General features: G+C 43.6%; 1 protein-coding gene across 6 annotated transcripts in view; it reads left to right on the top strand.

The window, feature by feature from the left end:
• Positions 1-18,716, top strand: part of SSH1 (slingshot protein phosphatase 1) — a 52,355-nt gene that overhangs the window by 18,046 nt on the left and 15,593 nt on the right. For 2 of the 6 annotated variants that reach the window (XM_050924198.1, XM_050924201.1), the window contains 4 exons: positions 11,265-11,368; positions 15,048-15,115; positions 15,799-15,920; positions 18,437-18,505. In XM_050924198.1, coding sequence (XP_050780155.1) covers positions 11,265-11,368; positions 15,048-15,115; positions 15,799-15,920; positions 18,437-18,505 — 363 coding nt within the window. Of the gene's footprint in view, positions 1-7,866; positions 7,946-7,978; positions 8,051-11,264; positions 11,369-15,047; positions 15,116-15,798; positions 15,921-18,436; positions 18,506-18,716 lie in introns of those variants that run through there. The other 4 variants (XM_050924202.1, XM_050924200.1, XM_050924199.1 and 1 more) reach the window with 4 other exon arrangements.

Here is an 18,716-nt window from a genome sequence, read left to right as displayed (position 1 = left end):
GTTCAACATTTTTATTAATGATCTGGATGATGGGATTAATTGCACTTCAGCCAGTTCGCAGATGACACTAAGCTGGGGAGAGGTAGATATGATGGACGGTAGGGATGTGACCTAGACAAATTGAAGGATTGGGCCAAAAGAAATCTGATGAGGTTCAACAAGGACAAGTGCAGAGTTCTGCACTTAGGAAGGAAGAATCCCATGCACTGCTACAGGCTGGAGACCGAATGGGTAAGCAGCAGTTCTGCATAAAAGGACCTGGGGGTTACAGTGGATGAGAAGTGGGATATGAGTCAGCAGTGTGCCCTTGTTGTCAAGAAGGCCAATGGCATATTGGGCTGTATTAATAGGAGCTTTGCCAGCAGATCGAGGGAAATGAGTATTCCCCTCTCTTCGGCACTGGTGAGGCCACATCTGGAGTACTGCGTCCAGTTTTGGTCCCCCCACTACAGAAGGGATGTGGACAAATTAGAGAGAGTCCAGTGGAGGGCAATGAAAATGATTAGGGGGCTGCGGCACATGGCTTATGAGGAGAGGCTGAGGGAACTGGGTTATTTAGTCTGCAGAAGAGAAGAGTGAGGGGGGATTTGATAGCAGCCTTCAATTACCTGAAGGGGGGTTCTAAAGAGGATGGAGGTAGACCATTTTCAGTGGTGGCAGATGACAGACCAAGAAGCACTGGTCTCAAGTTGCAGTGGGGAGGTCTAGATTGGATATTGGAAAATGCTATTTCATAGGAGGGTGGTGAAGCACTGGAATGGGTTACCTAGGGAGGTGGTGGAATCTCCTTCCTTAGAGATTTTTAAGGCCCGGCTTGACAAAGCCCTGGCTGTGATGATTCAGTTGGTGTTGGTCCTGCTTTGAGTGGGGGATTGGACTAGATACCTCCTGAGGTCTCTTCTAACCCTAATATTCTATGATTCTAAGTTGTGGAAGGTCTTGGAGGCAAGAGTGATGAGCCTGAATATGGCACAGAAGGCAATGGGAGGCCAGCAAGGGGATACCCCACAGGGCCGAATGTGCTTGGTGGAGCAGTGCCAGATGTATGGCCTTAGACAAGCCAAGGTGTTGCATACTAATATAGGGAACTGGTGTCTCCTGGGTTCAGTTCCCTTCTCTGTAATTGACTCACTGAATGATCCTGGCCAATTTACTAAATTGCCAGTGCGCCTTGCTTGACTCCTCTGTGGAATGGCTGTGACCCCATCTCCAGGCAGGATTATGGGTCCTAATTAACATGGGTGAATCCTGTTGCCATCTGCAGGTGAAGGGTGCCACGTAGCTGCAAGGTATTGTGAGCATCTTAATGCACTGAGTCACGATGAGCTGTGCCAAAACTCACTTGTTTACTAAGGAGTGGAGGGAGGTTGCCTCAAAGAAGAGGGTGATGAAGAACTTCCAGAGAGCTCCGGGTCAGCGGGTCAGCACACATGAAAGAGCATCCTCCAGCTATAGAGTCCAGAGGAGAGTTGGGAGGGTAACACTGGAGACAGGCGAGACAGAAGGAGCAGCTAGGGGAGTGTGTTGCCAGGGAGGTCTAGGGAAGCCAATCTAGGCAGAATTTGGTGGTGGTGGTTTGTGGGTGTGGGGAGGAACTAGGAGGATGTTCTTGAAATAATACAGTGCTCAGCTAGTTCATAAGCTTCTTGCCGGCCATTTTAAAAACACAGTAAAATTTTCAAAAGTGCCTAAGTCCAATTTTCAGAAGAGATTGAGGGGCCATAGGGTGTGTTTACAGTGGAGCTAGACACCCTGACTCGGCCATAGGGTATATCTACACTGCAGTTAGACACCTTGACTTCGGCTCACGGGGCTGTTTAATTGTGGTCCAACCTTGCAGGGTCCTAGAGCCTGCGCTCTTGCCTGAGTCTGAATGTCTGCAGTACAGTTAAATAGCCCCTTAGCCCCAGCCCGTGAGCCCGAGTCAGCTGGCATGGGCCAGCCGCGGGTGTCTAAATGAAGTGCAGATGTACCCTAAGTCTCAGTGTAAGTCAGGCTCCTAAGTGCCCAAGTCATTTTGGAAAATGAGATGTATGTGCTTTTGAAAATGTAACCTCTATTCCTTTGTGTCCGTAATGGACGGATAGATTGACTGCATGAGACACACTAATTTGCTCCAAATGGGGGCGCTTTAGCGCTGTGGTAAACGTGTTTCCTTGCTCTTCCCCCTCCAGTGGCTCTGGTGTCTGCGGTTGAATTTGGGGTGAATATGTGAAGCGTGATGTAGCAATCTTGAGGTACACTGGACTGACTTGAGACATGTCACTGTAGGTCCATTTATGCTGGGGAATAAGCTTTGGTGGGTTTAATGATTGGTTTCATTTTTCTTTTTCCTCTTTGTGCTGAAAGAGAGTTTGTATCTGGCGTTGTGAATGGCCTACAGTGTCTGAAATGCTTCTTAGCATTCTTGTGCTGTGAATGCAGCCTACGCCTTTCAGCCAAACAATACAGGCTCAGAAACTCCTTTTGTTGCTGGAGTGTTAAAAATATTTAGAGTGAAGATTGCCAGATTTCTTGCTCACTAGTCTCCTTTTTTACTTGAAATGCACCAAAGGGCTGGAAGTTTCTTGCATTATCTGGTGTGAGTTGCTGATGGGGGTGCTGGGGAGCCTTGCTGTTCCCTGCACACACTGGATCCTGGGGTACAGGATTGTCCATGCTTGGAAAGAGAACCTTGGCTATTGTGGCCAGGTTGGCGCATGTAGGAGTGTATTTCCAGTAAAGTAAGGAGTTTCTGTCTGAGGCAGGGCTTCCTTTGGTTTGGAGCACCACTCATACCTTAGACCCCTTCATTGTAGCAACCTGTCTTCAGCTTAGGCAGCGTGGATAGGACTTGCTTTAGCAATCTCTAGTTCAGCGAAAGAGATGGGAAGAGCTTTACCATCTCAGGAGCAGGTAATGAAATGCACAAAGACAACATATTTTCAAAATATCCCCGAATTTCAAGTGCCTGGGTTTCTGGGTGCCCAATTTGAGACATGTAGGTTCTGGGGGGTTTTAGAGGTGCTGAGCACCAGCAGCTCCCACTGCCTGCAGAGGGAGTGTGGGTGCTCAGTGGCTCTGAAAATCAGGCCTTAGATGTGTCAAGTTGGGTATCCAAGTTATGGTCCACTCTTCAAAGTGTAAAAGCAGCAGAGAATCCTGTGGCACCTTATAGACTAACAGACGTTTTGGAGCATGAGTTTTCGTGGGTGAGTACCCACTTCTTTAGATGCATGTGGTGGAAATTTCCAGGGGCAGGTATATATATGCTAGCAAGCAAGATCATCAGGTACTGGGTCAGTCCATAACACATTGTGTTTAAGCAGGAAATGGGAACTACAGTGCTATCAACTAGCTTTATAAAGGAGACTCCATTTTATTTTATTTGCTAGGGCATGCCAGGCTTTTTATACGACTGAGATGATGGTATGTGTTACGCAGAGCGAATAAATATTTTAAATGTATGATGCACTTTGTTAAAGTAGGAAAAGTGGAGAGATAAGCTGCTGTTGCTTTAAAGGGTTCTAATGTCTATTTCAACAGATTTTACAGGAACATAAACGAGTAGCTATAAAGTTAATTTTCCACCAGCTCTATTGTGTCACATAAAACCCCTTCCAAAGGCCCCTATCTTGGTCAGGAAGCGTTAGCTGATGTATCTCATATCAAGCTAAAGCAAGCAGTCAGTGCACTTCAATTGTCCTCTTGGCTGAAGAAGCAGGAACTGTATTGTTACATGTTTATCTTCCTGATGCTTGCTTCCCTGAATCACCCCTTATATTTTGTTTGTATTTCAATATTTCAAGAAGGCTGCAAGTTTGCTCCTTAACTGGCTTCGCTATTGGGCCACTTCAGTAAGAGACTAACTTGTGATATGGTTCAGCCATTTGGAAACAGCCCCGTGAATGTGCTGTGAAGGGGGCCTAGGTGGTATCTCACATTTCTGGGAGTGCAACTGGGGAAACTAAGCAAAGGGCTACATTACATTTTGCTGCAGAATTGCCTTGAGATATTTTGACTTTTCTGAGCCAATGACTGGACTGAACAGAAAAGGAAAGATAACTGGAGCCTCCTTTGCCAAAGGCAAAGTTACAAAGCAAGTGTTTTTAACTGCGGAGACTGGAAACCGATTTCCCTTGAACTAATCAGCTTGGGAATGGTGACTAGAAGAGCATGTGAAGATAGGGAGCTGATATTCTGTGGGGTGTTCTCAAGTGTAACAGGGTGGGAGGTGGGATTGGAAGAAATGTGTATTTGTTTCATCTAAAGATGATGGGGCGAATTCTGCCCTGGCGCACAGGGGCACAATTCCCATGCCGGGAACAGGAGCTGCACTGCTGAATGCTAAGGTTGGGTTTGGCCAGATATTGTCAAATACACCATGTAAAGTCCTCCTATTGTTGGAAACCTTTGAATGAGGAGGCAGACATCTTCTGTGGTGTTCGGCAGCTCTAGCTCAAGATGGTCGCTGCTAGATAAGATAGGGTGCGAGCTCGCTGATACACAGGTAACTAGGAGGGGGGAAACAATGGGGGCCGGAGTTGTTGGAGAACATGGAGAAAGTGCTCATTATTTTCCCTGCTGGTTAGGAGCAGCCTAGTGATTGCAGCATCAGTGGTTGCTGAAAATGGTTTTGACTGTGTGGAGGACACATGCCTGTTCAAATGGATAGGGAATTGTCTGTTCAATGGATCAGGGCTGTGTGCCTCCCTGCTGGACTGTGGGCTAGCACGAAAGGATTGATGTCCTTCACCCCATCCCACACGTGCACACATACACATCTTAAAATTGATGAGGAGGCAGTTAAGAATCTTGATTTTTGACAAAGAGATAGTGCATTGGAAATAAGGCATGGCTTGGTGCCTATGGAAGGCCTGGTTACAGAGTTTGTGTGGAGCAAAAGGTTATCCAAGCTATACAAGTACATGCCAGAGGCTATAGAGAAGCCATTGCCCATGATTAAAAGTTTTACTGAAATGGAAAAAGACCATCCAGGGAATTTCTCTGGGCTCAAATTTGGGAGGAGGCCCCGAAACTGTTAGGGACATCCAGAATACAGGCTCCTTCACGGAAGCTGACTCTCTAAATAAGAGAGCCAATTATCCATCATTTACAGACCTTAACTTGAGGGAAGTTCAGTGAGCGCAGTTCCTTCAGTGGTGCTGCAGCCAGGACACAGAACAATGGGAGAGAATTGCTGACCGGGTGAGCAAGGAGCTGGAAAGTTAGTTGTGTGTGATTTCTCCCCTGCAGTTTCCTATCCAGTGGAACAAAGATCCTCTCTTGCCATTTCCTGTGGCCAGAGCATGCAGTCCCTGCGGGGAGGATGATGGTAATGCTTAGCCAGAAGGTGTGGAAGTCTGCCGCAGTAGTTCAGAAATTGGGAAAATAAAGTTTGAGACTCAGAATACTAGAAATTCTTCTAGAGACCAGTTGGACCACAATTCTGAGTAACTGAATCTGAACTCCAGCTGCCCTCAGTGTACTCATTAGATGTGATCAGCCGCAAATGCAGCAATAATCAGTTCATCATGCCCCAGCAGGCTCTCTGATGCTAATATGCTTTATTGCAGTGAGACTTCAAAACAAAGTCCCTGACCATTATGTTCATTAAAGATCTCATGGTGCTTTTAGCAAGAGTCAGAGTATCCTGGGCAAACGTAAACTCTGGGGATTACGTTCTGCCTCTTAAACTCCTCCTGCAGTTTCATGTAGATACGTTTTTCTACCTCTTGTCCTAAACTGTTAAGGAGCTGCTGCTTTCTACCCTGGAGGTGCCTATCCTTCCTGAATGAAATGATCTCTCTACTGAGTGTGGACATTTACTCCGAGATGAAGGGAGTTGAACATACGGTGTTGTGCTATATCCTGTAATGCACAGCCATTACCAGTATGCGAGCTTTCCCATTAAAAAACAGAACTAAAATACCTTAAGCATGCAAGTGTTGTGCCCACTGTGCACCACTGCCTGAGGCATGATGTCAAAATGAGCATGTCAGGGAACGTTATGCAATTGGGCTATGCTTCCAGCTGTGAGCGCACATTCAGTAACATGCGTTTTGTCACGAGGTCAAAGACGAGGTATTTTAAAAAGACTTAAACTGCTTTTTTCATATTTGGGGCCATAGGAGACAGGTTTTGAAATTATCAGAAAGCACCACACATTGTCTCTTTAAACAACTGAAATGTAATTGCAGTGTGTCTGCAGCCATGTCCTTGTGAGTAACTTTTCAAACAACAGGAAATATTTTTCTTTAAAATGTGACTGATAGTGTGGATCAGTGGTTAGAGCCGAGGACTGTAAGTCGGGAGAAACTGGGGCAAAAGCACTGAGTTGCTTTGTTTCTGTAGTTTAAGCAACTGGTCCTCTGTGTTTCAGTTTCCCCACCTGCAACGTGGGGATGATCCTATTTTACCCAGTTTGTAAAATACTTTGAGATATATGGATAAAGGCCCTGTACTAGGAGGGCAAAGTAGCATCAATTCAGAGGAACTACAGAACTTGGACGCGCAAGTCCTCACACTTGTAAACAATGAGACACATACGGCCCCCCCTCTGGTGTAGATCTGGAATAGCTCTACTGACTTGAACTCACTGGAATTACTCTGGATTTGCCCTGTTGTGACTTTAGAGCAGGATACGGGCCACCATGTCACAAGATTCTTTGCCGTGAGGGCTAGAGAACCCCCGCTTTCCTGACGGAGAAGGTTACCAATTGTAATACATGACAGGGCAGCATCTTCACGGTGGGGCTCTCGGTGCATTTTACAGATGCTAGTGAATGTCGCCTCACACCTCTGTGAGCAGGGTCATATTCTTATAGCCCAATAACAGACCGGGAAGCTGGGGCACAGAGAGATGAGTGAATTTCCTGAGGTTAAATGCTGGAGGTCAGTGACAGAGCTGGGTATAGAACCCAAATTTCCTGACACCCTCAAAACCCTCCCTGCCCCTCAAATGTCACTTGGACTCTAAACATTGCATTTAGTCCAGATAGGGTGACCAGACAGCAAGTGTGAAAAATCGGGACGGGGGTGGGGGGTGATAGGAGCCTATATAAGAAAAAGACCCAAACATTGGGACTGTCCCTATAAAATCAGGACATCTGGTCACCCTAAGTCCAGAGTCTGAAGTTACTCCTCTTGGAAAGGGACAGAACTGGTGAGAATTTGGGGGAGGAGGGCAGGTGGTTGTTTTCTGTCTGGTGTGTTTCCTAGTTGAGGGGGGCAGGCAGGGCAAAAAATGTACAGAAGCATTTTCTTCCTTTGGTTAACTCAGTGGTACTTGCTAGATGTAAGCATGTGATTATGGTTCATGGCTATAGAAAAACCTGGACAATTAGTCAAGGATTTGTAAGACGCCTTCTTCAGTGACTTTGATTGTGACCAGCTGCAAACAAACAACAATACTAAACTGTCTGAAAGGCTTCATTTTACTAGTATCTCAGTTACTCATGCTTCACCCTGTAAAGAATGAAGCAAACCTTGGTAGCCATACTATAAGCAAGGAAAGACTTAAATTGATGCTTTTTTTATAGCTACATTGCTGTATTGGTATGCAGTGTATGGTTATTAAAAACAAATAGTCATCAGTCAATGTGACACTTTTTATCTAGTGATGTCCAAATGAATTTGGCGTTTATTTGGAGCCCAGCTGTTTTGCTTTGCATTTGCTGATATGTGCTGTGTTGCTTCCAGAGTGTGCAAGGGGAAAAAAAAGTCTGTAGGAGGGAAGTGATTAAACGAGCTTCAGCTGTTTTTTCCCGTTTGAATGGTCCTCTTTCATCAGGATATGTTAGGACAAGTGCTTTTTCAAGCCAGGATATCAGTGGAAGACACAGTGTTCTCTAAAAGTCATCCAGTTCCTGGGTAGCATCAACGGACAAGAGATTTCTCTGCTCCTCACAGAATATGCGGTCTATTTTTCTTTCTTTTTTTTTTAAGGGCTTAGCAGCAAAAGGATGTGAGTTTAACAGTTGGTTATGAATCTTTTTGGTTTTACTGACTTCTGCCTGTCTCTTGGGCCAGCACAGTGCTTCTGCTGTTCAAAGAAATCCAGTCCAAATTAGTATGTACATGCCACTTGTTTTTATTCTACCAAATGTCGCTTGCTAGAGCATTGCCAGGGCTGCTCAGGCTCAGCAGGTTAGGGTTTGTTGTGTGGTGGTGGGGGATATTGTTTTTTGTTTTGTGGGTTTTTTTTAAGATATATTTTACTGAAACACCTAAAAAATCCTGTGTCTTGCAGAGATAATGGTAACTGAGGTCTGGAAATGAGTTTTGTTGCTTTTATCAAAATAATATAATTTAGAAATGTGCTCCTCTTTAAGAACCAATATAGAATGAGTTGGAATGTTCTTTTTCTTTCTTTCTTTTGTTTTCATTTGTTAGCTGTATTCCGGAACAGTTGCATGAAATGTTAGAAAGTACAGAAAAATCTCTTTTGCAGGAAGCCCATGTTCTTAGAGTGTGTCTTTGGGAGAGCATTGGGCAGCATTCGCATGTTAATAAAACTCCGAAAATAAGAGCTTTCACAAAGGGGAGCTTTGACATGCTGATGTATTGGGTCACTGGATATTTGAAATCCACTGTAGAAAAGGATGATGTGGGGACATGAGAGCATTTAGTGGTAGGGAAATATGTACTGTCTGCAGCTGGCTTTTGTGAGGTTGGGGCCACTGTCCGAGAAATGTGCATGATATATATATTTTTTTATTTCTTGCGTTCAATGAGTTGTTTGACTTCTCCACCTTCATTTTCATGTAGATGAGTACATGGCCACAAAAAGCATCTCAAGCAGATTGCCCTTTTACTGTGACTTCATACTGGTTCCGATATGCGGGATGATCTCACAAACTTTAGATAATACTTAGATTCATAGACTCTAGGATTGGAAGGGACCTCGAGAGGTCATCGAGTCCAGTCCCTTGCCCTCATGGCAGGACCAAATACTGTCTAGACCATCCCTGATAGACATTTATCTAACCTACTCTTAAATATCTCCAGAGATGGAGATTCCACAACCTCCCTAGGCAATTTATTCCAGTGTTTAACCACCCTGACAGTTAGGAACTTTTTCCTAATGTCCAACCTAAATGCAACATTCTCATTTCCCTGCAACTGGAAATTCTCCTCTTTATTGTAAGAGATGGATTGATTGCCATCCACTACAGCAGAGGGAAATATCAGACAAAGATGACCCACCCAGAGCTATGGTTACTAATGTGGGGAAAGAATCCTGTCTTCATCAGTTTATCTTTGTCTCAAATAGAGATTTCACAGTCATTGTTTGATACGGGGTAAATTATACTGTATGTGTACATTTCCCATTTTCCAAAGGGGAATGTAAAGGAATTTGATTCAGAGACTATTTCCAAAGTTTCTCAAGACAGGACCACTGCTAAGTATTTAGCTTGTAAGTTATTTTGACTGTTCTTTCCTCTTATGTATAACTGGAGGAAGATGAGTTACAGTCAGAAGCATGACTGTAAAGGTGGTACATTACTCAGCAGATCTGCTCCCAGAACATATTCAGAGTCAGAGCTGTTCATGTTAGTGATGCTGTTCTTATACAACTCTCTACTCTTTTTACTGCTTTACTCTCCCATTAGTGCAGCAGAACCAATGCAGGTATGGGAGAGAGAGCTGGATTCTTCTGTGGTGCACACATGGTGAATGGAATTAACTAAATTCCAATTGCAGAATCTCTTCCTGGTGGTGTACAAGTCAGAAAGATCACAGCTTGAGTTTCAGATCCCAGGCACAATTTGTATTACTAGCAGTTAGGAAAAACTTTGTTTTACTAGTAAACTGAACGAGTTTATGTGATATGGAGTCTCTGTGAGAGAGTAAATGTAGAAATGCTGTTTTCAGCCACTTTTCAGAGTATAACCATGCAGTAAGGATCTCACTTACTGTTCTGAGAAACAATCTTGGAAACCTTAAGTGACAGAATTTTCACTAACTTTCAAACCAATCAAAAATGAAGATTTCAACCCGATTGAACTGGTCTGGGCAGCCCCCATGCACCTGGAAAGAAGGGGTGGAGACATGGCTGTGTTTCCAGAGAGGGAAGAAGAGGAATGCCATAATTCCATGTCTTTCACTTGGAAGTCCTTGCTTAGAATGTAGCAGTAGAGCGTGAGCTCCTCCCCAGGGACAAAGACCCAAAATGAGGCCAAGGAAAAAAATAGGGCAGATAGTGCAGGGAGCTTTGACCTGAGTGGGGTTGATTTCTGTAGTAAATCATCTCCTCCAGTTACAGTCTCAGAATGCAGTGTTTTAGCTTAGCAGATAATTGACAATAATAAAGAAAGATGAGAACCTCAGGTTCTATGGTATGAGATGGAGGCAAATTTGGGTCTAAAATGAAGGGCCTGCCTTGTAAAGATCATTGCTTGGTGTCTTGATCTTTAGAAGAAATGCAATGTAAGCAGTAACTGCGGTAACCAAAAAAATAGCTTAGTAGATACTGATTTTCAGTGTTGTGGGAAATGCTAACTTTAGAAATGGACACTGACACAAATGGCAAATGCTCACCAGTACATCCTGATAACGTGTAATTAGACTTGAGCTGACTCATACTGTAACTGCTGATTTTGTTAGTTATGTTCTCAGATCCATGTTCCTCTCAATCTTGGGGAAATACATTGGCACATTTGCACATATTGGGGCCTGGCCTGCTGTCAGTGGAAGCTTTACATGCACAAGGATTGCAGGCTCAGGCTTATGGGAAGCAAAAAAGCCATTCTTTACTGTTGCGTGGATTGTGAGGTTTCCAAGCAGTTTTGTTTGACTTGTACAGTTTTCATTTAGAAAGGATTTCTTTTTTAGCCCTCTTGTAACTTAAAAAAGTTGTGTGTAATTTCAGTTTCTTGATTTTTTTTTTTTTCATTCCTAAAAAATGTGTGCCGTGGGAATAATGACTGGTTCAGCACTTTACATAGTACCACACCATCTTAGTGGTAGAGTTCTTACAATTGCTGTTTTTAATTTGTAGAGTTTCATAATCAAATGATGTTGTATAATTACATGGAAATTTACTTCCAGCTCTGTAAGACCTCATGCAGATAACTCCAAGCATTGTAATCCTGTTGAAAAATGACATACCCTCCAGATGTAACTCCCAAGTTTTTAAGCAGTGCAGTTGCTGGGTAGTGATGTCAGACATTATACCCTGTAATGTCTGAAGCTTGGGACTTTCCATCTAAATGTATCCTGACCCTGAGAGTGTTTTGCTGATGTTTTCCTTGGGTTGATTTCCTGTGTCTTTTGTTTTCCAGCTTAAGTGAGAGCTTTTTCATGGTGAAAGGAGCAGCGCTTTTCTTACAACAGGGAAACAGTCCACAAGGCCAGCGGAGTCTGCAGCATCCTCACAAGAATGCAGGTTATTGATTAAATCACTTATTGAAATGCTTTCTTGCATTTGCTTGTGTTGTGCACAGTGACAGACTAATAGTGCAAGCGAGGAAGTGGGGAACTCCCCCTCGGCATTAGCGTGTGGGCCATTGTGTAAAGCGTTGAGTAAAACTAGATTTCCACCCTACTTCTGATGGAAGAAGTTGAATTGGAACATATGAGTGCCATGTCCCCATTTAAATATCTGTAATTCTCTTGTAATTGTCACTCACTGAACTAGAAAATGGTCCTCTATGAACATCATAATATTCAGCACAGTGTCCTTTAGTTTACGGCCTTTGAGGAAAATCTGCTGAGCCGTATGAGTTTCTTTTGAAATGCCATCCTTTGTTTTCTGCCTTCTCTTGAGAAGAAATGTCTATTCTTGCCGCTTTACTAATTTGACTAAACCTGCTTTGTATTCCCCTGTATAGCAAAAAGATGAACCCATTACACTGGGCTGTTCCCTTTTCTTGATCAAGTGTTTTTATCATCTGTTTTGTGGGCACTGAAGCCCTGGTTCAGTAAGGTACTTTTCAGCTGACCAGGACAAGGGTGCTGTAGCCTAGTGGCCGGAGCGGGCAGCAGGCCTAGTGACTGGAGTCAGAGCCGTAGTCAGTCGCCAGAGTCAGGATCAAAACCAGAGATCAGGAACTGGATACCAGAGCCAGGTGGTCGAGTCAGAGTCCGTAGTCAGGAGCCAGAGCCAGGGGTTAAAACCAGAGATCAGGAACTGGAGCAAGCAGGGTATCAGGCAAGGAGGGGCCCAAGGCAGGGACAGGACAGAGGCAAGGCTGGGTGCAAGGCAGGAGCAGCAGGAGCAGGCACAGCGGCGAGCATGAGCATTGAGAAGCCAGGGAGCTGCTGCTGTTGCTGGCTTAAAAGCCAGCCTGCTGGCCTTGGCAATCATTCAGGTTGCATGGCTATCAGGCTGCCTGGAGACTAGCTCTGCTGCAGGCCCTGATTCCTGACAGGTCCGTAAGCACGGGCCTAACTTTAAGTGCACGAGTAATCCTTTTGAAGTCGAATATAGTGCTTAAAATTAGACACAAGCCTTTCTGAATCAGGGCGGAAATCATGTTGAATTTATTACTGAATTTTTGTATACCAGGCAATATATTTTATCCCATCCAAACATCCTAAGCAAAATAAATACATAGTTATGATGTCTAAAGAAGTAATTTTTAGTTAAATCAATTAATTTTGTTGTCCCTACCATGAAAAAATAGCTCATCAGTAATGGTTTGTATATTTTTATGCTATGTTATAATCTTGACTTTTAATAAGAAATATAACCGGAGTGCTAGAGGGAATGCATGATAGATGTATAATAAAAAGCACCAACAACAAAACAACCCCACTCCCTTCTGCAGATTTGTCCACTCCAGTTTTTGACACTGGGCTGTTGAAAAAAGCCAGTTATAACAATTATCCTTTGAAATAAAAATAATAGACTCTGTTGTTGTAAATGAAAAAATGGAAAAAAGCTAATGGCAAAATTATCTCACCCAGTGAAAATGGGTCATGGGCAAGGGTTACCAGAACTGCATTTTACTCTCTCTTTACTGTCTTTGATGTGTAACCAATCTGAGCCATGCGCAGGGACCAGCTCACATTAGGGTTTGAGTAGGCAGAATGAAGGTTTTTGCACAGCGCATACAGTCCCCAAATGAACCATGGGCGTAACACAGTCCTGAATGGAACTGTGAAGCCTTATTTGCAGATCAGCATGCTGGCTTTCGCATGTGAATCCTTAGGATTCAACCTAAAAGGAGCATAGCATTTACCAGCGGCTCAGACTAGCCATTCCAGTGGCCAGTGCCTGATGTTTCAGGGGATGGCAGCCCCTTTACCCTGTTAATTCAGCTGGCCAGTTTTGGAGGGAAGGGGAAGAATGACTTCTGGCCACATTTCCATCATAGGAAAATGCAAGGATACTGCTTAGTGAGGTTCACATCACAAAAGACAGGTGACTAGCCCGCTTCAAGCTACTTTAGTGAGAAGCAGCCTGTAGTGCTTTCGGCTAAAGAATACTTGTTGAAATCGAGAAATAGACCAGGAATAGTTACCAAAAATCTCCACACCTCCAGGGTTCTTTTGAAGCCCTGACTTAATATTTTGGTTATTGTAGCCTTACATAAACTTGAATAAACCCCATTTTCCTGTGATGTCCAGCTTAATCAAGACAAACACTAGCACAGTCTTAAGAACACAGTTCAGGCCCCACTCTTGCAAAGATCTCCAAGTGAGCACAGAGGTGAGGAGCAGTTTGTGGGATCGGGACCTAGGATGTACATGACCCAAAGCCCTTGCCTCTTAGCTCCATATAGTTCATTTCTTGGCTTTAGGCAGGAAATTCTAATTTAGATGCTACATCTAAACATAGTTCATAAACATACATAACATTTTAAGGACGTCTGTAGATTCTGGTTGTTTCCAGTGTGCTAAAAGGGAGAGAAGAGACAGTAGAGAATTTAAAGTACATTAAAACTGGTAAGTATACATAGGGTTAAAGAGACTGAGCCCCACTTGCCCCGTATTTTTATGCCTTCTGTCTTTGACAGCTTTGGAATAAGTGGATAGCTTAAAAAAAATCACCATCAGGGCATGTTGTGTGAAGGAGCATGTGGGGAAGGCACAGTGTGGTACTGTATGTCTGCTTAGTAAACACTCCAGAATAACAAAGAGCATGTTTGAATGCCAAGCCTGGCTTTTGGTTTCTCAGACTGTCAGCAATTTCATATGCCCAGCAAGTATCCTACGGGAGGAACTATACCTTGTATAGAAAGTTATGCTTGCGCTATCACATTATTAGACAGGGTCTTGTTTTATTTTCACATGTATGACTTCATCCTATAACCCATTTTTATCAAACAGGAATGTGTCTGCTTCTGTAGATTCCAAGTACACCTCTACCTCGATATAACGGTGTCCTTGGGAGCCAAAAAATCTTACCGCGTTATAGGTGAAACTGTGTTATATTGAACTTGCTTTGATCCACCAGAGTGCACAGCCCTGCCCCCCCAGAGCACTGCTTTACTGCATTATATCCAAATTCGTGTTATATTGGGTGGCGTTATAGCGAGGTAGTGGTGTATGCTATTGCACGAATGGTACTAACTGGGGATGGGTAAAATGTTACTGTAACCTCTGCCAGGTCCAGTCCTACAGTCTTCACACATGCAACACTCCTATTGTGTTCAAAAGGAAGATGGCCTGAGTTAGGCTCACAGTCTCAGACCCATTGTCTTGTATGAAATTCACAAATGTATTTATTGATTATAGCCTTAATCTTTAGTTTCCTCATTCTCCCCTCCCTCCCAATCCTTTGCCCACAAATCTTACTATTGAGTGCAGGATGTGGTAGCTATGAGACAAATCTTATTGGTTACAATTTGAACCAGTGGCAGAGGCATTCCTTATGTATCTAATGCCTGCCAAATGCCAAAATGTCCAGGTCTCATGACAGACCAGTTAGTCTTGTGTCCAGGGAAACTCAATTCTGTCGTTATCATTTTAAGAATTCTCTGAGTATGAGGCTTGAATGGCTTCCCAAATAGTCTGTACTTACAGGAATTTAAGTTTCTCTGTACATCAGGACATGCACAGCTTAGTGCACTAAGAAGGGACCATGGCAACATCTGTTGATTATTTCCCAATCATCTCAGCAGGTGACTTGCCTCAGCACCTTCAAGTGATGATCAACCTTCTGCGCTGTGAGGACAGAATCAAATTGGTAAGAGGGTCTGCAGTTTCTGCCTTTCTTTCAGCTGGAGGAATTGAAATAGCTCTGTTAAACAGAACCATGTAAAAAAATCACTGGTATTTCTAACAAGGCCATGCTTCCCTCTTAAAGAAGAGTTTTATTAAAACTCTGCCTGTTTGAGTAATGCAGACAGCTACACATCTGTAGAGGATATGAAATGTCACATCAGAAGGGAAAGGCCTCCTGAATTACTGCAGGCAGGGTCACTGCGACATTGCAGTGTAAGAATAATAACAGGAAAAGATGGAAGAGCCCTCTTAGTACCTTCCTATACCCCAGTGCAGTGCAAGATTGGTACTTTTATCAACTTCCCTACTTAACCTACATTTTTAAAAAATCCCAGTTCATTTTCCCCTCAGACTTCATCTTGTAACAAGTTTGAGAATGGAGACTGGTAATCTAGGCAAAGAAACTGCACTCCCACTGTGCCCCTTCCCTCCCCTACTATAGGCTTTTGGTTAAACTAGCGCTAAATGTGTGCAAGGAGAGGATGGACTGTGTCTTCCTATGTGTTTCTGCAGCAGCTAACGTCATGGAGCCCTGTGCTGACTGGGGCTTTTGGGCCCAACTGCAATACAAATAATGAACTCTAACAGTCATGACCATAATGGTCATTGACAGCAGGTTTGCAGAGCTGTGTTGCCCTGTTTTAGGCTGTGCGCTTGGAAAGCACGTGGACAGATCGAGTCAGATACATGGTGGTCGTGTATAGCAGTGGGCGGCAAGACACAGAAGAAAACATTTTACTGGGAGTGGACTTTTCCAGCAAAGAAAGGTATGTCAGGGAGACTTCTCATGTGCCACAGTGTTGCTTGAACAGGACACACTCTCTGCCATACTGTAAAGTCACCTGATTCCGATAAAGGTGAAGGACCTGATGTTGCAGAGGCCTTCAGGCCTTTGGCTGCACTGCAGCACTGCAAACAGCTCAGGGCAAAGTACTGTATGCACAGTCCTTTTATAGCACTGTGGCATCTGACTGATCTGTAGCCAGTTAAGGTAGCTAGATGTCTAATTGTCCCCAACCGTGTCTGCAGCTACTTAGAGCTGCAAAACTGGAGGCCACTTTTTCAAATCTGACCCAAAATGTGGTTAATGTCCTGGAGCTGGACAGTGATGGATCTGCATGAATTTCTAAATAGCATAAAGGTCCTGCAAAGAGGAAACAAACCCAAACGGGTGAGAGATTAGGGATTTATGTCCAGCTTTTCCCAAATATGAGTTCTCTGTTCTGTCTGGGATACAGACCCATCTCCTGAAAAGAGTGATTAATACTTCCAAAGCCCCATTACATATTAAGTAACCCTCAGAATCCTTGTGTTCTCCCTATTTTATAGATGAAGAAACAGAGGCAGAGAAGTCATTACTTGCCCAAAGACACAGGCAGAGTGTGTGGTAGAGAGTCAGGACTTCTAGGCTCCTAGTTCTGTATTCAGACCATTAGCCCGCTGTCATGTTACACTTGACTATGCCTAAGGAGTACCCAAAATGTAGGTTTTTTTAAAACGTTTTCTCTTGTCCTCTAATAAATCAGAGTGGATTTTTCTGTACTATAAGTGAAGAGGATAGATGTGTCTTAGGAGGGAGTATATACACTAATATAATCTACAGTAAGAACATGTTTTCATTGACAGTAAGCCCACTGGCCGTGCCTGATTATGAAGTTCTTTCTTACTTGCTTTGGTGCTACACTTCCCACTGTTGTAAGTGCTGTCAGAGGGGTCGAGTTGCTCCTAACCCAGCACTACAGAATGGAACGTTAGTCTGCGTTAGAGAAAGTCCAGGAATGTTCTCTACATCTTGTCCAAAACTAAGTTGGACTGGTTTTGAAATAATTTCTACTGGTGGTTACTAGTGCAAAGTGAGGGGGTAACCTGGGAAATAGCCCTGGTAGATATCCCAGAGCAGCCCTGACTTCTGGGCAGAGCATTCTCTTCGTTTACAGTGATCCCTGCGAGAGTCAGGGAGCTGACAGAGCAGCACATGTAGAAAAGATCATCAAAGAAAGGCTCAGGTGGCAGGGACATGTACATCGTATGGGAGATGGGACCCAGGAGCCATGCTCAGCAAGCACTGAATTGGGTCCCCAAGGGAGGGAAGAGAAAGCGAGGAAGGCCAAAGGAGAACTGGCAGAAGACAGTGACAGGAGGGTATTGAATGTGTTGGCATCACCTGGGAAGAAGTACCACAGCTAATGAGTGACCATCATCAGTGGAGGAACTGGTGTGCCCCATGTGTCAATGGCACAGGAAGGACTAAGGACCTTATGTCTTTGTGAATTAGATTAAAGAAAACCTTTCAGTACAAACCAGTGTCAGTCAGTAATGGCAGTTTTACTTAAGCAGCCCTGGAGCCTGTGTTGAGGCTGGAAAGAGAGTCCTTGACTATCACCATTCTGAGTTACTTGCATGGGGCGTTTGTACTGATACACCTGTTTTCTTGGAAGGCTCTGAAGTGTGCACTGCCCACATGTGCATTGAAATTAGCCGGTTGGCTGCTTTGGTCTGTTGTATCAATGGTTATGATTTTTAAAAAAAAAATCAGTCTGAATTCTTTACAAACTGGCTGCTGCATGCACGCTCATTTCCTTTAAAAGTTTAATATCTTGGCAGCTTAATTATTTACCAGTTGAAAGCGTCTGGTCCACATCATGGTCTAGTTTTCTTGACAAATTTCTTCTCTCATACTGAAGTATTTTTTTGGATTAGATAAACTCATAAGACTCCCTTAACCCCTTCTTCCAGTCAAAGTGATTCAATGAAAATCCCACTGCCCATTAAGGGTCCTTCGTGCCTGATTTTCTATCTAGCACTGGTGGACGGAGATCTGTGCGTCCAGACAACTGGACACACAGCTGCCTGATGGGCTGGAGTGCCTGCTGTGTATGTGCCACTCATTTAGGGAATTGTCCCTCTTTGGGGCTTTTAATGGGGAAGATGAAGTAAAGGTCAACAGTGGCCTATGATAGGATACATGGATCCTGGTGGGAGAGGGAAAGAGATGGAATTTGTAACTTGCTTCTAAAAGGTTGCTAATCCATCACTGGAAAACAGCACACTGCTGTCAGAGCAGACCAGAAGATTTTCATACATGGCTGTACAGTGTGTGTTTAGACACTATGTATAAGCATAGACGTTGCAGTGAGAGGAAGGTGAGGTTTTTAAATAAAGATACATAGGATTCAGAATCTACTGGGAATTAACAGTAGAAAGTAACCTTATTGTGTCCTGCATTTTAACTCTTTATAACAATAGCATTGAATGCTGTCACTTCTTTCCTTTTCCATGGTAGTAAAAGCTGCACTATCGGGATGGTCTTGCGCCTGTGGAGTGATACCAAGATACATCTTGATGGAGATGGGTACGAAACAAAAACATTTTAATGTCTAGAAGGACGAATTTGAGTGTCAGAGAGAGCAAGATCCTAATAGCTCAGAGGATATTAGAGTTGATTTATTTTGCCCAGTTAGAGGGCTGTTTTAAGAGTGTCCTCATTTTTAAAGTTAAGGACAATTCAAATTTTTAGGTTCTTTCACCTCAGTCCATTTAATTGATCATTTATTTTTGCTTAT

The sequence above is a fragment of the Gopherus flavomarginatus genome, chromosome 15 (assembly GCF_025201925.1).
Source record: "Gopherus flavomarginatus isolate rGopFla2 chromosome 15, rGopFla2.mat.asm, whole genome shotgun sequence".
Taxonomy (NCBI): domain Eukaryota; kingdom Metazoa; phylum Chordata; order Testudines; family Testudinidae; genus Gopherus; species Gopherus flavomarginatus.
The sequence above is the reverse complement of the archived record's forward strand: the minus strand, read 5'-3'. Positions and strand labels throughout refer to the sequence as shown.